This window comes from Notolabrus celidotus, chromosome 22 (assembly GCF_009762535.1).
Source record: "Notolabrus celidotus isolate fNotCel1 chromosome 22, fNotCel1.pri, whole genome shotgun sequence".
NCBI classification, from domain to species: Eukaryota; Metazoa; Chordata; class Actinopteri; order Labriformes; family Labridae; genus Notolabrus; species Notolabrus celidotus.
In genome coordinates, this window is record NC_048293.1 from 27,275,581 (window position 1) to 27,300,300 (window position 24,720).

The 24,720-nt window shown below is 39.3% G+C and overlaps 1 protein-coding gene and 7 gene segments (V, D, J or C); 1 reads left to right on the forward strand and 7 right to left on the reverse strand.

Annotated features, from left to right (window-relative positions):
• The window catches only part of LOC117805976, an 18,322-nt gene extending 9,649 nt beyond the window's left edge, over positions 1-8,673 (reverse strand). Inside the window, 2 exon segments of the C gene segment in view lie at positions 8,222-8,515; positions 8,619-8,673. Of these exon segments, the coding sequence occupies positions 8,222-8,515; positions 8,619-8,667 (343 nt within the window).
• Positions 4,878-24,720, forward strand: part of ccdc177 (coiled-coil domain containing 177) — a 130,336-nt gene continuing 110,493 nt past the window's right edge. For 2 of the 6 annotated variants that reach the window (XM_034674623.1, XM_034674624.1), the window contains exons 1-2: positions 4,878-5,174; positions 11,533-11,611. The gene's annotated coding sequence lies outside the window, so the exon portion shown is untranslated. The remainder of the gene's footprint in view (positions 5,175-11,532; positions 11,612-24,720) is intronic. The other 4 variants (XM_034674622.1, XM_034674625.1, XM_034674627.1 and 1 more) reach the window with 4 other exon arrangements.
• Positions 10,111-10,596, reverse strand: LOC117806537. The segment is given in 2 exon segments: positions 10,111-10,481; positions 10,554-10,596. Coding segments are annotated over 2 exon segments (411 nt in total).
• On the reverse strand, positions 10,698-11,183 carry LOC117806538. The segment is given in 2 exon segments: positions 10,698-11,047; positions 11,132-11,183. Coding segments are annotated over 2 exon segments (402 nt in total).
• Positions 13,948-14,534, reverse strand: LOC117805989. The segment is given in 2 exon segments: positions 13,948-14,341; positions 14,425-14,534. Coding segments are annotated over 2 exon segments (363 nt in total).
• On the reverse strand, positions 15,446-16,020 carry LOC117805987. The segment is given in 2 exon segments: positions 15,446-15,856; positions 15,940-16,020. Coding segments are annotated over 2 exon segments (366 nt in total).
• LOC117806540 lies at positions 18,887-19,477 on the reverse strand. The segment is given in 2 exon segments: positions 18,887-19,212; positions 19,361-19,477. Coding segments are annotated over 2 exon segments (369 nt in total).
• On the reverse strand, positions 19,480-19,983 carry LOC117805990. The segment is given in 2 exon segments: positions 19,480-19,822; positions 19,935-19,983. Coding segments are annotated over 2 exon segments (381 nt in total).

The following is a 24,720-nucleotide window of genomic DNA, read 5'->3' on the forward strand; positions in this document are numbered from 1 at the left end:
AGGAGATAAAGAGAAGCATTCACTGCTTCAGGTCTCATGGAGGAGCGCTGACGTTAAAGAGAAGTGTGACCTGATCCTGAAGAGCTCTTAAAGGGTTATCTCAGTATTTTTGAAGTTGGGTTCCATAAGTTACATGTCCATTACAAGTGTATTAACCACATTGGATGCCAGTCGGCTCGGCCGCTTTAATGAGAAACTACCCGGAGAAACAACACGTAAGCTAGGCTATAGTTATCTGCAGATGGGGCCAAGTCTGCGTCCTGATTTAGCTCATTATGAGGGACCCTGACTGAAGCACTCATCTCAGTTTAAGCGTAAGCTCTACTGAGACATTTTTCAGCACTTTACTTTCCCATCAGACAGCTGAATAGTTTTGAGAGGCATCCATACAACCCCACTACAAAAATACAGAAATATCCCTTTAAGCTATATGTCTCATTTTAGTGTCTTAGAGCTTCAAATTTGGTTTTACTTCCCTGTCACTGTTATTATTTTTGTTTACAGCAGCAGGCAGGTGTCATCAGGTAAATCAAACACTGTTTTAAGAATACACAATATCTGAATTTTTGCTAATATCCTGTTGTCTGGGTTTTTCCATCTTCTTTTAGGTGATCAGAGATACTGAAATATGCACATATATCCTGCCCCGAGGCAATCAGACCTCTTTCTTTATTATGATCACAAAGAGAAGTCTTTAAGGCAGATTATCAGCTCAACACTCGGGTACATCATGAAAGTATGCTAGGTTTAGCTAAAGGCTAATCTTAATCTGCAGTCCAGTGGTGGATGGTTGACAGCATTACAAATTAGAGCAAGTTAGAGCAGCAGCAAATGTAAACAGAGGATGTAGATTTTTGTAAAAAGAACAAGAAGAATATTTTCTGTATAAACACTTCACTCCAGCAGCAAATTATTATATTAAATATCAAATTTAAAAGTGTTAAATCCGTTATTAGGTCATGACGGCACTGTGTTACACTATAAACATTCAGTACCCAAGATAAGATTTACATTTTCCATTTTTATGGCATCATCTGTAAGTAAGAATCAAAATCAGAATCAGTCTCTATGAGAAGCTTTCACTCTTTATTTACTGTTGCCTCGTTGTAATGCCTCATGCTTCCTGTAGAGGTCAGCATGTGTTAACCTCTTCATTGTTATAAACTGAACCTTTATATTCTCAGGCTGCACACCGAATTAAATAAAGAGGAAAGTCTGAACTTGTTCTCAGAGGGACTCGGATCAGACGCTGTAATAAAGAACAGTTATGGTGCACTCTCAGTATTAATCCGACCGTGTGAGCACCTGCTGTTTTATCTTCACCATCAGCTCTGTGGTCTGAATGTTTGGAGAGGAGCTTTAGTTTCATTTTTGATGAAGTGTAGAAATTGAATTTGCTGCTTAAGAACTCAGATAAAAGTTTAAGGTTGGATGTGCTGCTCCTCGCTGTTTCACTATAGATACTTCATGCAACTTTACAGAGCACTCCTTAACTCTTACAGGAAATAAATACACAGTCATTGAAAGGAAATTGATTTTGTGTGATTTTGAATATTAAGAACTTCAGCTTGTTGCAAGCATGTTTATAAAAACACTTTTGACCAGCTCAGTGATTGGTTATTTGAAACTTTCAATGCATCAAACCTCAATTTAGATAATCCTGTGTGTACTAGATGTGCAGAAATGTAATTGAATTTATTTATTATGAGGACTTAAAGGGAAAAAGGTGTAAAAAGTAGAACAAAACAGGGTATGCTAATGTGACGGAATTTCTCTTTTTCTTTTTCCTTTTATTTTCTTTCAACATTCTTTTTAGTGAACATTTTCAAAATATTAACAGTCCAGCACAGTACATAAACATGTTGTTTGAAATATGCAGCAGATCCAAATCCAAAATACATCCGCAACAATGATCCAAAAATTCCTCATTAGTTCTAACATTTCAGGCAATTGCCTCTTGAGTTTATTTTAGTTTTATTTATTTAAATTTTATTAAGAAATTTGGAAAATGTAGAGTGACTTGTCAAGATTTAGAACTACAGTCAAAAGCAAAGAAATGTATAATAAGTGACAATATTAACAAAGAACTGTGTATCTCAAGATACTTGAAGAATAAAATGAAATAAAACAATCAATAATTCACTTTTCACATTATTCAGAACATAGAAGAGAACATGATTTATCTCCCTAAAATATATAGAAATAAAAGATAACTTCATAAATCAAAATAATCAAAATAAATTACAATAAAATGAACTAATGACCAAAAGAGACTAAATAAAATAAATAGTTTGATATTTGTCATCTTTATGTTAACTTTGTATTATTTTAAAGGCAAAAGGTAAAGGCAGCTTTATTTGTATAGTGCATTTCATACACGAGGGCAACTCAATGTGCTTTACATTAAAATATTAAAAGCATTGGAGACATTCAGACAAGCATAAAAGAACACAATTAAAATGACAAATATAATAAAACAGAAAAGAAAAGAAAAAAATAGAAATATATTAAAAATTACATTAAAATTTGCATTTAAAGTGAGTTAAAATAATCTAAGATAATAACAGGAATTCTTCATTAAATTTGTATTATTTTAATGTATCTTTGTGCACTGTTTTTAACTTTTTGTTGCTATAAAGCACTTTGTAACCCGTCTTTAGAAAGATGCTGTAAATAAAGTCTTTATAATCATCATTACAAGCTGCATTTAAAACAACAAGACAATAAAATGTAATGGTACTTTGTGTATGTCTGCATGTACACACATGGTTCAGCCTGTGTTGTGTACATTGATTTTATATTGATTAAAGTAACAGCTGAATCAGTTTAATCCATTAACTGTGATTGTGATGAACAGATTCTAAAACTTCTACTCTGTTGAAATGATCAGCTCCTCTCGACCTGAGAGCCATCTGTGTCTCACTCTGTTATTTGTATGACTGCCTGCTCCGTGTGCATCACTGTGACTGGCGGCACAGTAGTAGGTGCTGCTGTCTTGTGGGAGCAGATCTGTAATCTTCAGAGGGAAGCTGTTTTTCTGTGCATCGAGAGTGGCCGTGAATCTGCCCTTAGACTGGTCGTACTCCTTGGTGAGGAACTCCACTGCGGCTCCGTGGTGGCTTTGTCTGTACCAGAGCATGGTGTAGCTGCTCATGCTGAACCCTGGACCCAAACCGCAGTTAAAGACCACCGTGAGTCCTGGGTCTGAGATCTGATATTCAGACTGGATAACTACAACAGTGAGACCTGCAGCACATGGAGGGAAATGTTAACATCATGTCTCACCTCCACATCTGATTTCCAGATATCTGCTACTAATTAATCACCTGTTTCTATTCAGTAAATCCAGAGTAATTGAAGACATAAAACCAACCTGAGTGTAAAAGAAGAAACAGATGAAACACAAAGGTAAACATGTTGGTGATGAGCCGGTCTCCAGCTGAATGAAGCAGAACAAGGTAAACTGTACCACCAACAAAACCATGAAGTCACATGATCATGATGACATAACTGTGGCCTACAGCTGAAGATGCACATCTTTCATTACTGTCATTTAATATAATTTGATGCTGCAAAGTAAAAAAATAAACATTTTTAAAGCCACTTTTCTGCGTTTTGAAATTAAATAGACCTACATTTAGATTTCTTTAATTTTTAGGTCAACTTCTCTGTATTTTAGACTGTTAGACAAAAAGTCTGTAGCCTTCATTTGTGAAAGCTGGGACAATTTAGATATTTTTCATAATTTACTGACATTTAGTAGACAAAAAAATCAACAAGTAGCCTAATCTAAAACAAATTGTATAATTTGACAGTGAAACAGGGTTCCCGCGCGTCCTGGAAAACCTGGAAAGCAGTTGACCAGTTTTCCAGTCCTGGAAAACACCTGGAAAATGTGAGAAAAAGTCAAATGTCCTGGAAAATCACAGATTGTCCGGGAAAATTATTCCAACATGACTGCGTGCGACCTGACAAGGTTAAAAAAAAAACACACCCCCATTCAACATTTGTGGCCATATTTGCCATTCAATTCTATTTAGGTAAATTTATGCTCTGATCCTCTGATTATTAATATTATTTATTTATTTCAGTAAGGCAGCTCCCAGAGTCCTTTGCTGGCTCTTTTGTTTTTTACTTAGCTATTTTTATATTTTTTGAGAAAAGAGAAATCTGAGATGAGAGTTGGCCATCATTGCTGCTTGGTTGCACTAATAAAGTGAAGTGCTGTACATCTGTGGTTGCATTGTTCTATAATCAATTTGCCATCATTTTTAAACATGTAAGAGATGATTTCATGGATAGCCATAGACTGCACGTCGTTCAATGTAGACTTCCACTGAGAGGAACATATCAGACTATTTAGGAACTAAATTAGGAACTACATTTAGACTGTCACACCAGCTTGATCATCACTGAAAATGTCCTGGAAATGTCCTGGAAAATGATCTCTGGAAAAGAGTGGGAACCCTGATCAAAATAACAGTGCACAAGTCACATATAAATCAGAGCCTATCATTCTGGTTAACCAAAAGTTGTTTAAGATTGTTTTAGATAATGATAATAATGATAATAATACAGGTGAATATAAAATAAGATACAATAAAATAAATCAAATATGATAAATTTTTCATTAAACGTTATTCTGATTAAGTTGAATATTTATCAAGCAAAGAAAGGAGTAAATATTTGACCAAATTGCTGTTTTTATTTTTTTTTAATTTTTGTAAAGTGAATATTTAAGAAAGGACACACTAATGTAATAATAAACTAAGCTATACTAGAATATCTCAAAACATTTTCGGACTATTTTTACTTCCGGTGAATGACAGTTCGTGCTCGTGACAGTCCTGATTAGTGTTGAAGGAACTTGATTGGTCAATCTGAATCAGGCGGGCTATTTAAACCGACAAGCCACGCGCCCTCCCTAAATTTGAGAAGACGTCAACGTCAACGTCAACGGTCGAACTAGGAACATTTAAACAGTATTTTTAATATATTTAACCCGGAAGTGAGAATATTAATGCATTTTATGTACAAACAGGTTGATTAACACCTTTACCTGCATGTCACGAGGCAGAAACTCTGACAGCTGCTCTGTTTGTTTGGATTATCTGTTGAAGCTGGACTTGCTGCCCTTCCTTATGGAGCCAGAAGTTACTGCTTTGGTCCCCAAGGTAAGACATTATTTCTGACACATTATTTCACAAATGCTCTGGATACTGTAGCTGGACATGTGTCAGCATTTTAAGTTTTATAGTTTGAACATTTTCCCATCACTTTAACTGGTATATTTAGTTACATAACATTTACCTGACAGGTGTTTTAGGGGAGGTTAATGTGCTTTGCTAGCTAGCATTTGGCTAACATTGTGGGGCTGGTGGCCACACTGTCTGTTTATGGTTGATGTTTTGATATTGACTGATGTGACTGCTTGTTTTATCATTTATTGGGACTGTCCTTCTTATATTTTTCATTTATAAATAATGTAGATAGCTTTATGAATGTAAACGAAAGAAGAAAGTATTTGGACTAAAATGATGTATTTTCAAATAATCTGAATTGGGACAATATGACAGTTTATTTTCCTCATGTTTTCATATAAATATACAGTTTAATTAGCTGTTTTTGCTGAGAAATGATGGTGAAATAACCCTGCAACACTATACAATCTAATTCTTCTGCAGTAAATTGGATTTTGGTGTATTAGAAACACTAAAATATGTATACAATAGCCTTAATAGCTCTTCACTGTGCCTTCAATCTCCCTCTGTATTTTCATTAAGTTGGTGCCTGAATAATTGTCCTGTTCTGCCTGACATTTTACAGTATTATTTTAACTCAAGTATCTTTATTGAGCAATTAAGTTACATTCATTCCATTTACACATTCAGGTGTCAATTATGGCTTTTGATTGTATGATTAGTTGATTGAAATATGTGATTTTACATCAAAACAAACAGAATTAATTGCTTATATATTGTTATACTATAGAATATTATGGAGAAATAACAAATGGAAGGAAAGGGAGATTAATATGAATGGAGTGAAGAGAGGCTAAGAGGAGAACTGACAATACACAAAACTAATGCATTGTATGTAATTCATATTTATTCAATTATTCCCAATATCCATGAAGATAAAATAAGAGCAATAAACAAATAAATAAATACATAAATAAATAAGTCAAATAAAATGTAAGGGAAAAAAATAACATAATACAAAAATATTAATAATATTAATAATAAATATGTTGAAAATTAAATAATGATAATAATAATACATATGAAAAATTATTATTAATAATAATAATAATGATAATAAAACATAAATAAATAATAACAATACTACTAAATAAAAAATAATAGATATATATATAGAAATAATAAACAAATAATAATAAATAATGATCAAAGTTATAGATATATACATAAATAAAACTAATATAAATAATACATTAAAAAGCAGCTCCTGAGTTTCCTCAAACTCATTTTCACCATTGTATCTTCATTAATGTAAATGAGCTCTTTGTGTGTATTTAAACAGTTGCTGTGTTTCTGACAGCTCCCTCTCTGAGCTTCAAACTTGAAAACGACAGAGAGAAGTGAGATAAGGGTTTTTAGAGAGGGGGTGATATTAAACCACATCACCGTGTCACTGGCAGCGCAGAAATACACGGCAGAGTCTGAAGAATTCACACTGTGGATAGTCAGACCTCCAGTTTTCATGTCCGCTCTACTGATCTTAAATCCATTTCCAAACTTCTTCTCGTAGACGGGGTCATTCCTAAAGTAGTTGTATCCAATCAAATCCATCAGACCGCTGTGTGTTTGCTGATACCAGAGCATCACATTAAGATCTTCTCCAACATAGCTGCATTCAAAGTCCACTTTGCTCTTTTGAGTGACTATTTTTGCATCAGACTGGGTAAATGTCACACTTGTAGTTTCATCTGTGGAAGAAAAACTCAATTTATTATTAATCCAAAAGCAACAGAAACAAAAACAACCATATGATCTTCTTTAAAGAATAACAACACGATCATTTATTATGTTTGTATCATTACATGGAAGCAGGAGGAGTAGAAATCCGATCACAGCTGGAGACATCCTCGACGCGGCCTCACCAGCTTGTGTCTCATTAACAGGATGAAGCAGGTGGTTTTGAGTGAGGGAGTGGCATCAAACCACATCACCGTGTTACTGGCGGCGCAGAAATACTCAGCAGAGTGAGACCAGTTTGCTCTCTTCACAACCAGAGCTCCTTTCTCTGGTTTATCTCTTTGTAGCTCGAATTCTTTATCGAACGCACCCTCATAGTTTACAGAGTCTACATATCCATACGCAATGAGGGTCAGAGACTGGTTTTCCTTTCTCTGCTGATACCAGAGCATTAATGTGAGAGTGGAGTCATCATGTTCACAGGGGATCAGAACCTCAGTGTTCTCCTTCACGATGATCTGTGGAGGAGAAGAGTGAAATCTAACAGCAGCAGAGCTCAGCAGACCTGTGGAGAGAGCAGATGTAAGGGAAGCTATTACTGAAAGAACAGGTTCACATGATCAGTTTAATGTAGTATGTTGATATCTTACATGGGAACAAAAAGAAGAGAGAACTAAATGTGTTCACAGATGAAGACATGGCTGAGCTCTGAGGGGAGAGAGTCTCAGTGAGCAGACTGCAGAGGGAGGCGTGTGTGTGTGGTTGAAATCATCACAGATTGCTCCCTATAAAACTGCAGCCATGTGCTGTGCCTCCACCTGTTGGCAGGATTTATTCAGAACAATAATTTATCACATCAATCAATAAATCAAGCTTTATTTGTACAAATCAAATGTAACTGACTGTAAAAGGATATAAACAACATTCATTCCAATAAAGTTGAGACACTGAGTCAAATGTTTAGATAAACAGATGTTGATGGTTTAATAAAATATATTTCATTGAAAATAGTTCAAAGACAAAGTATCAAATGTAGAAAACTAAACATTTTTATTGTTTTATGAAACACACATCCTCATTTGAATGTGATGGCAGCAACATGCTTCAAAAAAGAGACACATCTCCAAAAAAAAGTCTTTCAGGAGTCTCTGGTTTCGTCTCCTCCACCTCGTGGTTTCCTTCGTTTGATTCCTCATCACGTGAGTCAGGTATCAGAACCATCAGGGGGTCTCCTGCTGCATGTTTTTGTCACAGTCCTGAGGTCTGCCGCAGCACCGTGAGACTAGCAGCACACAGATAAACGGCCTCGTCTGCCTCTTGAACCGCGTTTATCTTCAGAGACCAGTGCTTCTCCTCCAGTCTCACTGCTTTAAAACCAGACGAGAATTCCTTTTCATACGACACAGATCCTGCTACTAACGACACCATTAACTGTAAGCCTCGTCCTCTCTGCTGCCTGTACCAGTACAGATACTCATAATCAGATTTATTCTGGTAGCAGTTCATTTCTGCAGAGACGTTGGGATGACTGGAAATGTGTGCAGGCCACTGAGTGATCAGCAGAGACACAGAGACGTCTGAAACATAGAAAACAAATATTTATTAAACAGCCGGACATGTTTCAGCACAAAGTCAGTGAGACAAATCTATAATGTGTCTGTCTTTAAAAAAGGTCTTTACCTGCTGCCCAGAGCAGACAGAGAGTCAAGGTTGTGATGCTGAGGCTCATCCTGGAGACGAAATGAACTGAATGCAAAGACAGTGAGCCGACAGGTGACATATGTGGGGAGGAAATGACATCAGACATCATTTTAAAGTGGGGCCCTACATCCTGGAGGCTTGCAGGGTGTAGCAAAACCCTAAACTGAAACGTTGTACATCAAACTTTTCCTTGACCCTAATATTTACAAAATCAGGAGAGGGGACCGCATATTGTAACTTCGAGTTTTGCTTTGTAGAGCTCAGACTTTGCCTGATGGTTCATACATTTTCAAGTTTACACAATAAAACATTCAGAAGTAATTAGGATTAAAAGTTAGATGTAAACTGAAGGAACCAAACTATTAGATGTCACCCTCATTAGTCAGCACCTGAATAACAAGCAGTTTAAATAAATTAATATCTTTATTATTGTGTTATTGTAATGCCGGTCACATTACGTGTCTAAGCTGTAGCGCAGCTTTAGCCGGGCCATGCTCTTAAGCTCTACTACCTGGATGTAAGCAAGCACAGGTGACAGCTGGTGACAGATGTCGTCTCGTAGTGCTCATGTCTGAGGTATAAACCAGTCTTAAGCCTAAAGCTTATTTACATCTGCACTCTGTAAACCAATTTGACATGGTGAACCTGTGTTCAGCCTCTTTGTATAAGTTCTGCTCAGTTTTTACAGTTTCTTAGTGTTTTCTTACTTTTAGACTTGTCAGCTGATTGGAATATAAATTTCTGTTTAAACAAGTAAGAAATAAATCGCTTCAGGACCATAGACTATCCGTGACGTCACCCATCTGTTTCTGAAGCGCTGTTTTGAGGCCAATCGGCGGCGGCGGCAGCCATATTTGAAATGCTGAACTCAACATAACTGCTGTCGAGCAATTGTGCCGTAAAGAGGCGGGCTTTGAGCCTCCTCGCCAACAGCTACAGTGTTCCCGCCTGTCAATCAAGTCAGCTGTGCCTCTCATTGGAAGACTTGTAATCTCAATATCTTCGAAATTGCCTCGTTATGAAATAATTCACACCCGTTCTTTGAACTGGTGTGTATGTAGTTTCCAGTACTTCCGGAGCCAGCCTCTAGTGGACACTTGATGAACTGCAGTTTTTAGCACTTCCGCATTGGACTCATATTTTTAGGCCGGAGGTTGCTGCATGTTCAGGACATCCTTACTGAGGGAACTGCTTGGCTGGATGTGGGTCTGTGACTGTGTTTATGATGTGGATGTAGCCTCCTTGAGTCTAAAGCAAAGCCAACAAGCCTCAGACCTGCAGGAAGTCTGATTGTTTATTTCTTAACGTGGTCAAATTACTCTAATGTGATGTAGTCTCAATCACCAGTCCTCTTTAATACACCCTGATTTATCACTGTGGTCCATTTAAGAGCACAACACACCATCCTGCAAAGTTGATTCATCTCATGCACTTCTCTGTCTTTGTGGTTTGATGCAGGTGTGTGTTTGATTCAGCGAGCCGTGTGTTTTTGTAAAGCATCCAGAGGAGACGCAGCACTGTGCTGACTGGCTGCACAGAAGTACTCTGCACTGTCTGCTGGGTTTACTTTAGAGATGACCAGCTGAGCATGACCCTTTGAGTGACCCGTGATGTTAAAACGCCCCTCAAAGTTCTTCTCCAGGTCCGGCCTTTCATAACGAAGCAGTCCGATCAGCTCCATGGCCCTTAGGTCTCCTCCTGCGGTCGCTGGCTTGTGCCGGTACCAGAGCATGTAGGGGTAGTCGTTGTCTCCATGATGACATCCAAGACGGGTTTCTCCTTGTTCAGGTCTGATCAGCTGGTTGAGAGGTGACTGCTGGATTGTCAGCGGTGACACAAAGTCTAGAGGAGGAGATAAAAACTTAAAGACAGCACATGGAGTAGTGGATGTAAGAAATGAAATGTGATTCTTACCTGTGAGCAGAGACAGAGAGAGGAACAGAACGACAGACATTTCAAACACAGTCATGAAAACAAAGTCTGGAGTCAGCGTCTCTAACCGACGGTGATAAAGGCAGGGTTTGATCCTGTGTCACGTGTTGTCAGTGGTTTCCTGTATCAGAGTTTTTGTATGAGGGAGTCACTGTTTCTGTAACCGTGCCTCCAAGCTGCTGCCAAATACTCTCCACCGTGTTCAGGTTTCAGGTCCCTGATGTGGAGATGAACTTCTTTCTCTCCGTCTCCGCTCACGACAAAGTGGCTCTTGAACCGTTCCTCGACGTTTGGTGATTTATAATTCATGTAGGCGACCAGCGTCAGGGCAGTGTCTCCTACCGAGCGGTGATACCAGAGGATGGTGTCGTACGTGGAGATATTATGTGAGCAGCTCATGTTGACTTCACCGTTTTCTTTCATTAGGAGTGCAGGAGGAGTCTGAAACACTTGTTTTTCTTTACTGGGAGAGACTCCTGAAAACACACAGAGTTAAGAGTCAGCATGTGTTGCACAAAGTCACAGACATGGTTAAAAATAGCGCCATAAATTTGCAGTACCTCGTATCCACACTAAGGCAATGATGGAAACCATAAAACAAGAAGGCCTCATGTTGAATGTGAGGAAGCAGCCGGTCTCTGCAGGTCTTGTTGAATCTGAAGGAGGAGCAGGAAGTGATGTAATGAAATCAGAGTTTAAACTTGAATGATGAAGATGAAGATGAGCTTGCCGGAGCTCGTTTGCCATGTTTGGTCGGCATTATTGTACTTATTTTAGAATATATCTGAATATTTTTAATATATTTCCTTACTTATTATGCAGAAAACAATGCCTCAGGTTATTTAGGATTACTGTCATTACATAGTATGTCCAACTGAGTGCGCTTTGGCACTACAGCTGAGCAGATGGAGTGTGAAATATTCTATCTTTTAATTAATATTTGTGTCTTTTATTTTGGTAGGACGGTCTGAGAGAGAGGAGGAAGGACATGCTCTGGATCGTACCAGAACAGGATTTGAAGCTATGGTCAGTGCAACAAGGTACATGGGGCGCCTGCTCTACCAACCAGCACGCCTATCTCAGACTTTATCAATCAGACTTTATTTATAAAGCGCTTTTCATACGATGGTATTGTAACACAAAGTGCTGTACATAAAAAACTCTTAAAATAGAATACATTTAAAAAAAAGAAAGATATATATAAAAATAAAAAGACCCCCCCAGCCCGACCCCAAACCCAGCCCACAATCCTAAAGTTAAGAACACAACATATGCAACAATGATAATAATAACAATGGAAATAAATAAATGAATGAAAAATAAAAAAGAAGTTGCTGAACGAACTGAGGAAACGCTCTCATGATATCTTAATGAGGAAACACTGGAGGAAACATAAGATGTTAAAACTCAACACAGGAAATTAAACTCACCAAAATAAAATACAATTCTCAGATAATAAAACACTAAAATATTAAACTATTAAAAGACAAGATGCCATACTTAAAAAAATATATTTTTTTTTTAAAAAAAGTGACTAAAATTTGAACTAGATAATAAATAGATAAATAAATAAATAAACAAATAAATAAATGAATAGAAAATAAGTTGCTGAACGAACTGAGGAAACGCTCTCATGATATCTTAATGAGGAAACACTGGAAGAAACATAAGATGTTAAAACTCAACACAGGAAATTAAAATCACCAAAATAAAATATATTTCTAAGACAATAAAACACTAAAATATTAAACCATTAAAGAAAATAAGATGCCATACTTAAAATAAATAAATAAAATAAAAAAAAGTGAGTAAAATTTGAGCTAGATAATAAATAAATGCATGGATAAAGTTGATTTATTTTATCAAAACATTTATGTCAAACTCTTGAAGTGTTTATTAGCTCAAATGAAAGATAAGACATTTTTCAGAGCGACTTGTTTGACTCTTTTACTCTTTACTGGATCAAAATATCATCAATATATTCTGTAGCAGACTTTAAACTGGTGGTTGAGCTCTGAGGTACTAAGCTACAGTGGCAGGGTCAGACTTTCTTGCAGTCACACTTCTCTTTGCCTCCTGTGGTGTTGCCCCCTGCTGGCCATATGGAAGAATGCATGTGGGAGTCACATTGGCTTCCCTTTGGAGCCCATGATTCTCACCGCTTTCTTAAACAAAGCTTGATAACATTATAGAAAACATTTAATGTAATGATAATGACATTTTAATATTTTTCTTCATGATTGGATTAATCCAGAAAAGTGGGATGATAGTTGTATTTTCATGTTGTGTCTCTGCTGTTGGGAGTAAATGTTGTTTTTCAGTTTACTTCATGTCTGAAGCAGGAAAGAGATGCTAAGTGTTGTGAATGATGAGTATAAGTAATCAGCATTAGTCAAACCACAGGGCTCACTTCAGGATAACTCGCTCTTTGACCCACTTTCCGCACAGACAGGAGGAGAGGAGGTTTTTGTCAGGAGCAGGTGGCTGCTGGATCCACCGTGGTGTACTGGCTGCACAGAAGTACGTTGCTGTGTGTTCGAGTGCTTTCAGATCACTAATGATAAGTGAGCCATGCTTTTTGTCTCCACTCAGATCTCCGTCCAGTTTGAAATGCTTTCTAAACGACCCCTCCACGCTGTTGTCATTAAACTCTCCGTATCCAAATCCGATGAGTTTCAGAGCTGTGTCTCCAGGTGACCGCTGGTACCACAGCATCACTCTGTAGTCCCTTTGTTCATGAGAGCAGGAGAGCTGCGCACTTTCACCAGCTTTCTTATAGACCGGAGGAGACTGATGGATCTGAATTCCCACAGAGAAACCTGCAGCAAGGAGAGATGAAGGACTTTAGATGAGGAGGTGAAAAGATGGAGATGTCTTATGTCAGATTAAAGAAGCTGTTACCTGTGAGGACACAACAAAAGAGAAGTCTAATCATTTTGTAGAAGCGGTGAGTTAATCTGACGGCGTGTTTCACTAATCTGAGACAGTTTTGAGAAGGAAGTAAACCTGACCTGGAGAGGAGGAGGGGCTTCATGTAGCTGTATATCAAACTGACGTCTCCAGACTCTTCCTGAAATCACCTGAGATTATCTTTTGTCTTTTTGTGTCTTATTGAGTGGATTAGATTGAGAATAGAGTCAAAAGCAGGGAAGAGAGAATGAGGGGGACAATGTATCTGTAACTTTTTTGTGCTTCATATACAATTTTTTATCCTTATGACTCTTCCTAACTCTTTATCTTTGACAGGTTTTAATATATTTGATGAACTGTGCTTCTCTGGCTTCATTAGAATAAACCAATAAATACAGAAACTTGTTCTAAAGTGATGATGTGACTTCATCAGACCAGAATCTAGCAACAAACAGGTGTCAGAGCATTTTCTTCCACGTCTAATTCACAACCACCTCAGAGGGTTTTTGTAACGCTCAGAGGGGATTTCAATCAGTGTGCTTTGCTAGCTGCACAGTAATAAACTGCACTGTGCTCTCGTCTCACACTATTCACAATAAGAGAGCCGTTCTTTGCAGTTTCTCCCAAATCTCCAGACATGTTAAAATCTATTTTGTAAGCCTCTTCCATGGTGACAGCTTTGTAGAACAGATATCCGATGAGTTTCATAGCCGTGTCTCCGAACGAGCGCTGGTACCAGAGCATCACCCTGTAGTCGGTTTTATCATGGCTGCAGAAAATCTGTACTCTGTCTCCAGGGTCTTTGATGAGATGAGAGGTCGACTGATGCACCTCCAGAGCCAGAGCTCCACCTGCACAGGCTGCAGCAGGATAAAAAGACAAATTAAAAGAAATGAAATTTAAAAATCAACATTCAGAAGAATCATAATTATCAAGACATTACCTGAAAGGCAGCAGAAAACTAGAAGGCACATCATCCTGTGGTAAACTGAGGGAGAGAGGTTTTTGTGACATTAGTTTCTTGTGTCTAACTTATCGTCTGTGTTTGTGATGAAGGTGATGGGCGGCTCCACTGATGTGACTGTGAGTCAAAGAGGAAGGGGAGGTCCTGAAGAGAACTTATCCAACTTTACCAACACTTCTGTGCAACTCGGTTCCTCTCTTATAGTTGTCGTCCTTGTAAAGCACGACGACTTCATATGACAAGAACGGTAGAACCGGCCCTGAAGCTGCCTCAGTTGAAAAGGGGTATCAGTGCAGCAAGTTGTCAATGACCTGCTGTTTCAGTGCATGATCATATTAATAAGTGAGTTTATTGTTTCAGAAATTTAAATTTGATTTGTTGGATTAGTGTTTTTAGGTGGTTTATTGCTTTTGAATGTAGTTTATTCAGCATATATGACTCTTCAGAGCTCTTCAGAAAATTAACCGCCAAATTAGTTGATGGTAAACCCATAAACTCAGGTCCTGTGATCGGGTTTGATCAAATCTTCATCAGTAGAAACAGCATGTTGGTCCGCTATATAGAAATAACAGAACATAGAGCACTCAGAAACATATAAGAGACAAAGCTGTGTAACAATAATCTGTGAAGATACATAATTCATGCTTCAAAGTGGTTGAAGTTCTTGAAGATGTTTCTGCTCTCGTTTGATTTTTAAGAACTCTGAGAGAAGAGATTCTTGTGGATGATAACCAGAGGTCCGTTTGAACAGACATGTAGAGGAAAAGTCAGTAAATATTGAATATCTTTGCGCCTCCTGGTGGCTGAAAAGAGAACATCATACTTGGACCAAGACTTCAGCTTTTCATTTTTCACAGTAAATCGAACAAACTGAAGATACTATCCTTTTTTTCTTTTCTTGATATGCAGTTTAAAAGCTTTCCTTCCTAAACCGACTGAAACACAAAGTCACATCAGTTCATTCATGTAGTTCTGACTCTATCAGACTGAGCTCCAACCACAGGACCAGGTGCTCAGAGCGCCTTTAATCCAAACCCAGTGTGAAGGGAAGTTTTTGTTAAAGCTAGAGGGGATTTTAATCAGTGTGCTTTGCTAGCTGCACAGTAATAAACTGCACTGTGCTCATGTCTCACACTGTTCACGATAAGAGAGCCGTTCTTCTTTGCAGTTCCTCCCAAATCTCCAGACATGTTAAAATCTATTTTGTAAGCCTCTTCCAGGGAGACAGCTTTGTAGTTCAAATATCCGATGAGTTTCATGGCTGTGTTTGCAGGTGAGCGCTGGTACCAGAGCATCATTCTGTAGTCGGTTTTATCATGGCTGCAGAAAATCTGTACTCTGTCTCCAAGGTCAGTGACGAGATCAGAGGTCGACTGATGCACCTCCAAAGCCAGAGCTCCACCTGCACAGGCTGCACAGGGATAAAAAGACAAATTAAAAGAAGTGAAATTTAAAAATCAACATTTAAAGGAATCATAATTATCAAGACTTTACCTGAAAGGCAGCAGAAAACTAGAAGGCACATCATCCTGTGGTAAACTGAGGGAGAGGTTTTTGTGACATTAGTTTCTTGTGTCTAACTTATCGTCTGTGTTTGTGATGAAGGTGATGGGCGGCTCCACTGATGTGACTGTGAGTCAAAGAGGAAGGGGAGGTGATGAGGAGGAAACAGTCACAATATACAAAGTCAAAGATAAAAACTTAAAGTAAAAGCAGCTTATAGGGAGGACTCCTCCCCCTGAGTGAAGAGCCTGTGTAGTGTCTATCTGCTTGCATCAAGATGATGGCAACTCAATGTGCTAACAGATTAAAAGATTAAAAGCATTGGTAACATTCAGACAAGCATAAAAGAACACAATTACAATGACAAATATAATAAAACATAGAAAAGAAAAGGAAAATTAAAAATATATTCAAAATTACATTAAAATTTTAATTTAAAGTGAGTTAAAATGAGATAAGATAGGAAGGCAGTGTGAATAAAAAGGTCTTAATCTTTGATTTAAAGGAGGTGAGAGTTGGAGCAGACCTGCAGCTTTCAGGGAGTGTGTTCCAGATATGTGGTTCATAATGACTAAACGCTGCTTCACCATGTTTCCTTCTGACTCTAGGGACTGAAAGCAGACCAGTACCTGGTGACCTCAGAGGTCCAGATGGTTCATACGGTAGCAGCAGATCAGCCGAAACCATTCAGGTCTTTATAAACGATCAGCAGGATTTTAAAGTCTATTCTCTGACAGACAGGAAGCCAGTGTAGGGATCTAATATCTGTAGAAATGTAGATGAGAGTCAGTAAATATTGAATATCTTTGCGCCTCCTGGTGGCTGAAAAGAGAACATCACGCTTTGACCAAGGCTTCAGTTTTTCATTTTTCACAGTAAATCGAACTCAAGATATTATCCTTTTTTTAATTTCTTGATATGCAGTTTAAAAGCTTTCCTTCCTAAACCGACTGAAACACAAAGTCACATCAGTTCATTCATGTAGTTCTGACTCTATCAGACTGAGATCCAACCACAGGACCAGGTGCTCAGAGCGCCTTTAATCCAAACCCTGTGTGAAGGGAAGATTTTGTTAAAGCTAGAGGGGATTTTAATCAGCGTGCTTAGACTAGAGAGCTGGTCTTTGCTCCGCTTTCATACAGATTTCCTTCGATGTTGAACTGCTCCTTATACGATTCTTCCATCTTAGCGTCCCTGAAGTACAAAGATCCGATGAGTTTCATGGCTGTGTTTGAAGGTGAGCGCTGGTACCAGAGCATCATTCTGTAGTCGGTTTTATTATGGCTGCAGGGAATCTGCACTTTCTCTCCAGGGGTAGTGAGGAGATCAGAGGTCGACTGACGGACATCCAGAGCCAGACAGACACCTGCAGAGAGGAAGAGAACACACAGACGTGAGGATGGATGTTTGATTCTCAGTGAATTCAACACTGATAGTAACAGGAGCTGATTGTTTTAAAAGAAGTAATTACCTAACAGATGACAGACGAAGAGAAAACAGATCATCTTCCCTTCTTTTAGATAGTTACAGATACTCAAAACTGTTAGACATCACATCAAGCTGCCTGAGAGAGAGAGCTGTTTGAGTACTGATGCAACAAAAGAACACCAGGGAGGAGCAGTCGAGGTAGTTGATTGGTGTTTGCAGCAGCCAATCAACTTCCATTCCCATCACCTCCTTCATTTTTAAACTTCTGTCGATCTGTCTTGAGAAATACTTAATCATAATCAGCTTTATTGGCGAGTACAAGTGCAAGAAAGGGAAGACATTTGACTCTGGTTTTATTTTAAAAACACACAAACAGAGACTTTCGACAGCAAGATTAAAGCTGGGGTTGGTAACCACAGAAAACTGGCATGAATTTGAATGTAGCATTTCCTCAGGACTCCGTCACTCAGCGGTAAGAAAACACCAAAACATTATCATAGTGAAAGTTAAAAACACAAACTAACATTAAATGTACGCTCTGCTGGAGGCGGGCAGAACGGCAGGACGGGATCTGATTGGTTTCATCATTTGGCTCCTGATGGCAGGGATTGGTTGGTGTTTTCCCAGGTTTACTCCAGCTGTAGATAGCAGCTTTTTTTACCTCTTTTTTAAGAACACATTATGTATTGATGCCATCAGGACATAAAGATCATTTTAACCAGTAGACCAAAAAGTGTATCTAAATCTGATTACCAACCCCAGCTTTAATTTAGGCAGCTGGAACATTAAACTAAAGAGTGTGAAAATGTGGGATTGAAACTCCAGGACATCAGCAGGACATGTGTCAGGAAGATCAAAGCACAGGCTAACCTGCTAACTAGCATGTAGGTCCTTTGCTTTGTAAGATAACTGGAAGTAATGCGTGGTTTGGATTTGGATTTTGGATTTGGAAATCTTTGTTGTCCCCAAGGGGTAATTTGGTTTGCAATGTTGTGGTATGTTACAGTTCACAGTGTTGTTACGAGTGTCTTGTGGGCGTCTTGTCAGCAGTGTGGCCAACAATGCTCGTAATATGGAAGTGGCTGCGTTCGAGGTAGGTGTTGGAAGTGCTTTACACATACAGTAAACATTGCTACCCAAGCTGGCGCCTGCATCTTCAATTTGCTAGGGTTGATAAGGTGCATGGATGATTGTTTTCTTGTCTAGTGAACCCAGCATTGTGTATCATCTTGTCTCATTAGCTTTAGAATATCATTGAGGATCGTTTTTGTCATTTTTAGGCCTGATTCTACCTTCCATGACGATCACAGTGAAGAAACAAAACACATCTCTTTTGATTTTGTTCTTCAGACGTCGAATCACTCTGAGCGATGGCTGCCTCTGACGGAGGTTTCAAAAGGAAACAGACGTGGTGATGAAACAGCATCAGTGTTAGAGATAACCCGGAGCAGCTGTCTGTGTGGAGCCGGATCAGTTTGGAGTTTTTGTCTAAGTGAGAGGGGATGTGATATCAGCGTGCTGAGCTGGCTGCGCAGTAGTACACCGCGCTGTGCTCCGGTGCCTTCAGGTTAACTATGAACAGAGAACCATTCTTTGCTGTCTCTCCGCTCATATCTCCGGTGATGTTGAAATGCGTCTTGAAGGGCTCCTCGTACTCTTTGGTAGTGTAATACACATGTCCGATGCGTTTCAGAGCGCTGTCTCCGGGGCTTTTCTGGTACCACTGCATGACGAAGAAGTCTTTCTCTTCATGGGTGCAGACCAGCTGGACCGTGTCTCCAGGTTGGCTGAGGAGGGCTGGAGGAGTCTGTTTGACTTCAACGCCAAGACAAACACCTGGAAAGACAGAAGAATGAATGACCTGAAACTAAAGAGTGACATTTGAATCCTGCACGGTGAAGGCGATTACCAAGGAGCAGGAAGAACAGTGCTGGCATGTCGTCTACAAACACAGAGAGTGAGTGAGTGAGTCTTTAAACTTCACCTAAACACTGGATTCTAATGACCGCCCTCCCCTCCATCACCATCACAGTGATGTCTGTATTTCTGCTGCTGCAGCTCCACCTTCTGGAAAGATGTAACACAATTAAAAATCTCCTCAGACGTGTTTTTGTTCAGCTGCTCTCATCGATCTCATCACTGTGTGTGCTGCTGACAGCACAGAAATACACAGCGCTGTCGTCAGGCTGCAAGTCTTTCACAGTAAGAGCCCCGCTCTCAGCCGTCTCTTTGACGGCTGAGTATTTGCTCTGAGAGACGCCCCCAAAGGCTGGCTGTCCTCCAACCGCTGTGTAGACAATTTGGGTCATGGTCTCCCCTGGACGCTGCCTGTACCAGTACATCTGTTTATAGGTAATATCTTTGTCGTGGCTGCAGTTCATCTCGGCTGATGTGGAAACTCTTCCCCAGCTGATCTCAGGGAGTTGGGTGACACCCTGGCTTTGAACTGTAGGGAGGAAACACAGCAATTAGCTTCAACTGTGATTCGTCACTAATGGATATTAATGATGGATGAGTATAAAAACCTACTCATCGATAATTCAGTTTAGTTTTTGTACCTTGAAGCCAAAGAGACGAGATGACAAACGTGATGAGAAGATGTTTCATTGTAGTGATGCTCTCAGAGTGAGACGCAGAGACTGCAGACTGAATGTCTTTTTATAGTAGGAGGAGGAGGAGGAGGAGGAGGAGGGACGTTAACAGCATCGCTCCTCAGAGAGGGTTTCAACAGATACAGTTTAAAGGGGAGAATCCTGGATTACTGAAATTGCCTGGAATGAAAACAGACTTTCTCTATGTGGATTTGCATAAATGCTCACGATTCCTTTTTTTTCCCAGTCTCAGCAGATGTGTATCTAACATGAGTCTAGTCCAGCTCGAGGTTTCTGCCTGTTAAAGGAAGTTCTTCATTGCCACTGTAACTTGCTAAAAAAATCTCAACCCCGGCCTTCTTCTTTACCGACAAATGACGAGTATCGGTCTTTACCGCCTCTTTCCCCGTCCCTTTTGTCAAGTCCTGTTGTTGGATCTCAGATGGAAGGAGCAAACACTGGAGGAGAGGGTTGAAAGATGTCTTAAATGAGAGATGAGAAGGCCATGGTGTCAACAGCTCTGACTGTGTAGGACGTCTGATGGAGAGTAAACCACGTTGTGACAGAAAGGAGTTCAGGTGCAGGAGGCTGTGAGCTGCTCTGTGGAGATAAGGAGGTTTATGTACTGATGAGCAGTGATATGCAGCACTGTGGAAAGATGCAGCACAGAAGTACACTGCGCTGCTGTTCAGGTAGGGTTTTTCAATTATCAATGTGCAGGTCTGACCTTTCTCTGCACTCCCTGTTATCTGCACTCCAGACCATGGATGTGCAAGGGTAAAAACCATGTTTCCCAGGTACTGCAGCTGTCCATCCTTTATTTGTCTGTACCAGAGTATTCGATTATAGCTGGGAATGCTGTGTGAACACTGTATTTGGACTGATTCTCCTGGATCGGTGTAAAGGTCACCTGGAGTCTGGTCTACCTGGTTACTGAGAGAGGAACCTGTGGAGAAACAACAATAACATGAGTTTCAGATGGAAGTCTTTAAAGATCATTTTAAAAGTTTTACCACATTACCTGAAACCGTCATGACACTAAGGGCGATGAAGAAGACGGCGAGCAGCATGTTGTGTTTCATGACCATTTGAAGATCTGTCTCAGTGGGACTTCATCTCAGTACACACTTTAACCGAACGTTACATCTGGTGACGTCACAAAGCATTTCCCTCTTCCTGATGAGACACAGACGCACTCTACTGCCACCTGATGAACTCACTGAACTTTATTTATATACTGTAGCACCTTTCATACAAACAAGCATGCAGCCCAAAGTGCTTCATAATAAACAGAGACAGAAAACAACAGAAATGGTAAAATAAAAAAGACAAAATCATAAAAAAAAATACTTAAGGTGACCTATCACGCTTTTTTCATCAACATATATTGGTCTAAGAGGTCCCCAAAACATGTCTTTAAAGTTTATGCTCAAAAAAACACTTTGAAATCAGATTTTGGCATGCCTGAAAATCCCTCTTCTTCAGTCCTCCTCAGAACAGTCTGTTTTCCCTCTGACCACGCCCCCTCAGGAAGTGGATGTACCCTCGGCTCTCCGGCACGTTGATCTAATGTTTACATGTTGGCTGAATATACACGGATGCTCAGAGATCGCGTTACTTCAACCCTCTGAATCTGATCCAGAATCTGATCCTGACGGAGAGGCGCCTGCAGCAGGACCTTTCTGAAGGATTGGTCACAGATTTAGTGTTTCTTGTTGTTTTATTTATCAGTATGTAGACGTGTGTCTTGGTACACAGCTACGAACATGTAGCTATGTGGCTATGCTAACTAGCGCTAACACTTATCCATGATAAATAAAAATCATCCACTAGATCTTCAAATCTGCAGACGTGGGGAGTAAAACCAACCTCTACCAGAAAGGCAGCGGGACCTTTCTGAAGGATTGGTCACAGATTTAGTGTTTCTTGTTGTTTTATTTGTCAGTATGTCGACGTGTGTCTTGGTACACAGCTACAGCTACAGCTACAGCTACAGCTACAGCTATGAACATGTAGCTATGTGGCTATGCTAATTAGCGCTTGCACTTTTCCATGACAAATAAAAATCATCCACTAGATCTTCAAATCTGCAGACGTGGGGAGTAAAACCGACCTTTGTGTTTATTAAGACAGCCTACAACTAGCATGCCTCCCTCCTAAGCTCCTTGTTAGCACACATGTGTGCAGGGAATGAAAAACGGAGGAGGGGTTGAGTTGTATTTTATACAGTCTATGGGCTGAACAAGCTCCGAGCTCTGACTTCGTGACAGACCGGATATTGTTGTTACGTAACAAAAACACTGAAAACTGAAACGGCTGGTTTCACACACATTTACAGAAAGGTGGAGAAATCAGAACAGGGGCAGAATGGATTTTTTTAATTCTCGGGGGGTTCGTAGACATGCCAGGGACACAGATTTCAGGTAGAGAACCATTAAAAAGTCAATTTTGCATGATATGTCACCTTTAAAAATAAAATACAATCGATGCAGCAAAATTAATACAATAAGTAAGAGTAGAAAGCAAAATTAAAAATCAGTTAAAGTTAAAAAAGATTAAATAAATACAAGAAATAAAATAAAAAAATGTTAAAACAATGATTATAATAATGCAGTAATAACCAGGTTTAAGTCTGTTATGAAAAAGCCAGTTTTAAATAACAGAGACACAGAATTAACCCTGAAACTAAGACCCTATAGTACAACTGAGCATAAAAACACGATGTGGAAATATTTACCTGCATTGTTTGGTGTTTAACAGGCGTTATATTGGCGTTGATTTTGCACCATCATGTCCTGTTTGGTGCAACCTGACACAGTCTTCCTTAAATGCGACACTAAATGAAGAAACCAACTAACAGAAAATATTTTGTTTTATTTTATTCAATGTAAAATTTAGTTGCTGTGTTATTTTTAGTCGAGTTTCAGTTGACGAAAACTCAATTTTTTTTATTTTAAACTTTTCCCTCTCCTCCTTTTCATCCTCCTTTCCTTCCTTCTTTCTTTCATCTTCTTTCCTTATTTCCTTCACCTCCTCCTCCTCTGCCTTCTTGTCCTTCTTCTATAGAATCTTAGTATTTGTTATGATGAGTTATGACTAAGCTTCATCTGGATGTTTTGTCTAAGTATTCGGTAAAGGGCTTCCAGGTCTTGTCAAAAGAATTCCTTGATCCTGCAAGTGAGAATCGGATCTTCCCAAGTTGAATTTGACTGAGGATCTCCCTGAGCCAGCTGTTATGGGAAGGAGGGAGCGTGTGCTTCCACCTGTTTTTGTTTTTTTTTAATCTCATTTAAATTAAATGTATTAATTTATTTTTGTTTAATTTAATGAGATTAAAATATATTTTAATTTTTTTTTTAATTAATTAATTTAATTTTGTTTAATTTATTTTAGATTTATTTTTAAAATTTAATTTTAAGTGGAAAAATTGTGTGTTATTATTTTAGACGTTGAAATGTTCTTCTGATATATCATTGTGGTGAAGTACTAAAGGAAGGTGGGTTAAACTGTAGCTGGGTGTATTTGTGGTCCCTGTGCTTCACATGATGCTCATGGCTGCCTTCCAGCAGTGTTATCGGAGCACTCAGAGGTTTTTGTTCAGCTCTCCCCTCTGTCTGCATCACTGTGCTCACTGACTGCACAGAAATACACTCCTTTATCTCCAGGCTGCAGATTATTCACAGTCAGCGTTCCTTGGCTAGCATCAGGCTTCGTCGCTGGGAATTTATCCTTGCTGAAGTCCGGTTCATAGATGGGCTCAGAACCAGAACTTAACAGTATTTGTTTCATGTTCTGTCCCGGCAGCTGTCTGTACCAGTACATCTGGTAGTAGGTACCACCCTTTGAGTGGTTGCAGTGCATTATTGCATTTTCACCCTCATTTTTCCAGAGTATGGCAGGCTGGTAGACATCACTCCTGTTAGAAAGACCTGTAGTTTAGAAAATAATACTCAGTCATTAAGGAGCAACAACCTGAAACTTGTGATTATTAAAGTAGAGTTTTAGAAAGTTACCTGAGGTCCAAAGCATAAAGACTAAAAGTATAAAGAGGTTTAGTTTCATGAACGCATCCATGCTCCTCTGAAGGAGAGAAGTCGATCACAGCTTATATGAAGAGCTGAAGGTTGAACTGTCTGATGTAGACTTGACTAGAACTGGGTCTGTAGCTCCTCCTACAGTTCAACACTGACATTAGTAAAACTACATGTGATAACACTTATAGTTAGAGCTGGATCAGGCTTGGACCAGCTCTTAGTTATGCTGCCATGGGCTTAGACTACAGGGGGAACTGACACACTGAGACCCCCTCTCTCCCCCCGTCTCTTCCTTTAACTCTTCCTGTCCCATTAAAGTTACTAACCATAGACCTTTCTGGAGTCCCTGAGCTGCCTTGTCCCGTAGGGTCCTCTGGATCTCTGCTGCTGTGGACGTGCCAGACTCCAGCTTCTACAACTACTACTATCCATCTCACCTCTATCATCTCTCTTTCTTCATCTCCCTCTATCCCTCTCTCCAACACAGATAATTCTTTTAGACATTGAAATGTTCTTCTGAAATATCATTGTGGTGAAGTACTAAAGGAAGGTGGGTTAAACTGTAGCTGGGTGTATTTGTGGTCCCCGTGCTTCACAGGATTCTCATGGCTGCCTTCCAGCAGTGTTATCGGAGCACTCAGAGGTTTTTGTTCAGCTCTCCCCTCTGTCTGCATCACTGTGCTTACTGACTGCACAGAAATACACTCCTTTATCTCCAG